Here is a 3,041-nt window from a genome sequence, read left to right as displayed (position 1 = left end):
AGAAGATTCTCTTTTCTTCCTATACCACAGAATTCTCACCTAAGCCTTAATAATTAACATCCCACAGTGTCTAAATATAATGGCTGTTATCTGGAGATAATTGAAGCTATTTATGGCACATAAGCTTCACAACAATAGGCCCAACATCATTAAAATTTAAACTAAATACATGGCTAAAAATGTGTTTTCATTCAGTTTACTGAGCCCATAAGGGTTGCGATTCTAATATAATGCAAACGGTAACACAAACCACTGTGAAAATAAAAATCAATCCAGGAATGCTTTGCTCTGCTCTGAATTTCTGTGGCACTGTTTATATAGAGCATTCTAAAGTGCTTGATATGTCCTACCTCTTAAACAGTTACAGGCATGTGTTGAACTTCAACTAGATTACTAGCCACTTACTTTTGCATCCGACCATACTTACTACTTGCCATGAAATATGTAATCAATGAATGCTTGTTCCTAATCAGTCTCTCTTGGCTGACCAACCAAGCTTAAGTATACCTCTGTGTTAGTTATGCATCTTGACAGTTTTACAGACCTAGATTTCTATGCTGTTAATATTCAACCTTCAGGAAGAAGACAGAGAAGTTATCTGAATGACTTGACAAGAATGCTCTGGATATTATGTCCTTGATAAAGGTTTCTAAGTCTTATCTAATGTGGTATTGGTTTGGGTCTTTGGATTATAGCAGTGTTTATGGTAACAAATTCCTTCATTCATTGTAGTCAGATCTCTCACAAATTCTTTATGCACCCTAATCTTTTTTACTTCTCTAAAGTGATGGCACAAAATGAGGTCCTAGTTTGCCCTTAGATTTATATAAAACATGTTTATAGTGCAAGCAATATTATTGCTTATGGTATAGACCTCCAAATTATATCAATGGGTTTATGGGAACTGAAGATAAAGATGCTAGAAAGTTGTGCTGTAGATGACATAATAATAATGCGGTTTCCCCCAAACAAGGGCAAAAGTAGAAGGAACTCTCAATCTGAAACTAACCCCTACTTTCTAACACTAGCCCTGCTCTGGTTTGCAAGAAGGTGTTTGATGCTTTGTTGTTTCTCTTTATCAACACTCTTTCAGGAAGCAGCTTTCTCAAATGTATCTTTCAAGGCTCCTTTTCCAGAGAAACTAAAAAGGGGTTAAAATATTTTCCTGTCTATATTTCATAGCACTTGCACCCAGGTGAAGCTTGAGGGTGGAAAACAAATTCAGTCATCAAGGAGGTCTAGGGATTAGTCAGGTAGGGTCATGTTATATCATTCTTACCTATTCCAGAAGGACAAGTTCCACGGTTAGGAAAAACTCTCTATTGCTTTAGCTCTGATGCAGGTGAATTAACATCCCAACTGAACCTAAGTTTCAGATATTTGGTCACTGGCAGAGCTAGTGCACATTCTACCTCTACATCTATCTCTCTCTCTATTTCTACCTCTCTCTCTCTCTCTCCCTCTCTCTCTCCCTCTCCCTCTCCCTCTCTCTCTCTCTCCTCTGTTTGCTCCAGCTGCCTGCCAGTGTCTTTCTTGCTGTATCTCCCCGGTGTAAGCTTCCACACCAGTCTTGTCTGCCATCCCTCCATCTCCTGTTTCCACACTCAATGACATTTGAAATCCACCTAAGTACCACCTGAATTGCCTTCCTGTATCTGCATGGATCTTCTCCCTTTTTTCTGCTTTAACTTCCTCACCTCCACGTCCACCTAGTGGGACATAGCTATTTCATCCATTCACTCACTTAAAAATAATTATTACATTCTGGTCTGGCTCTGGGATGTGGTTTGCTTCATTTCTCCGCTGACCATAAGTCTGAACTCTCATCCTGATGATAGTAGACACTCACAAACCTTGGGGAATAAACTAGTTAAGAGAGCATTAACTAGCATGCATTGTCAGTAGAATGAGATCACCTGCTTGTTGGCTTTCAGCACTGCCCTCAGGGTGGCGATCTGCTCCCGTTTGGTGCTCAGCAGGGACTTGAGCTTGAGGAACTCTTCCATTAAGGCTTCCTTGTCTTTATCTATCATGGGGGCCAGCTCCCGTGCTGCTGCTCTTTGACGAGACAGTTGCAAGGACCGGTCCACAGCTTTCTGTAGGTGCTTGATTTGGTCCCGGATTATGGCATTAAGGTTGTAGATATTCATTGGCTCTTTGCGGATGTCACTTGTGTCTAATACTGGAGATGATGGTGGGGCAGTAATAACAGGAGAGATGGTGGGGGTCTTGGTTGGACTTGGTTCTTTGCTGGCTTCTGTGTTTTCTTTTGTAACTGGTTCAGAGGAGGTCCTTGTTTCTACTGGGGATGACACACCCCGCCTGGCTAACCGTGGAGACAAAAGCCCCCTGGGATCATCAGGACCTTTCAGGCTGCCACTACGGGTGACTCTGCTTTGCCTGTAGTAGTCCAGCATGACCCTGTTGGGGGTTTCATTGTTACACAGACAAACATGGTGGTAAAGCTGGGCTAGCTCCTCACTAAATGTAACCAGCTCATCCTGGGCCGTATTAAGGGTATTGTGATTTTCATTGGCTACGCTGGTCATCTTCTGCAACTCCTTCTCCATGTGCGCCATCTTCTCTCCACTCTCCCTGGTGGTCTTCTCAAGGCTTGTCACCTGCTCATCATACATTTGGATCTTATTCTCATACTTGGCTTTCTCTTCAGTATGGTTTTCTACAGATTTATTGTATTTCTCCTTTAAGGCTTTAATTTCAGCTTTCAAATCAATCACCTCAGTTACTGCCACCCTGTATTTGCACTCAAGGATCTCTAAGCCATTGATGTCCACCTCATAGTCATGGGCCTCCTCCCCTGAGTCCCGGCCCTTCTCCCCGTCCAGCTCAGCCTTGAGCTCCTTACTGTTCTGCAGGCCCCTCATGGCATTGACGTGTTCCGTGAGCCGGTGCACCCGTTCGTGCTGCTCTGTCAGTGCCCCCTTGGTGTGTTCCAGCTGCGTCTGTGACTCCTGTAGATTGGCCAGGAGAATGGCCTTTTCCCGCTCTACCTGCAATGGCAAAGGAAAGTCTCAGAGTGA

At 43.3% G+C, this 3,041-nt stretch overlaps 1 protein-coding gene across 15 annotated transcripts in view; it reads right to left on the bottom strand.

The window, feature by feature from the left end:
• Nucleotides 1-3,041, bottom strand: part of BICD1 (BICD cargo adaptor 1) — a 224,637-nt gene that overhangs the window by 39,149 nt on the left and 182,447 nt on the right. For all 15 annotated transcript variants that reach the window (XR_002122047.1, XR_002122046.1, XM_019625669.1 and 12 more), the window contains exon 5: nucleotides 1,917-3,011. Coding sequence is in view for 13 of the 15 variants with exons in the window: in XM_019625669.1 (XP_019481214.1) it covers nucleotides 1,917-3,011 (1,095 nt within the window). In the remaining 2 variants the exon portion in view is untranslated. The remainder of the gene's footprint in view (nucleotides 1-1,916; nucleotides 3,012-3,041) is intronic.

This window comes from Hipposideros armiger, unplaced genomic scaffold (genome assembly GCF_001890085.2).
Source record: "Hipposideros armiger isolate ML-2016 unplaced genomic scaffold, ASM189008v1 scaffold_638, whole genome shotgun sequence".
NCBI lineage: Eukaryota > Metazoa > Chordata > Mammalia > Chiroptera > Hipposideridae > Hipposideros > Hipposideros armiger.
The sequence above is the reverse complement of the archived record's forward strand: the minus strand, read 5'-3'. Positions and strand labels throughout refer to the sequence as shown.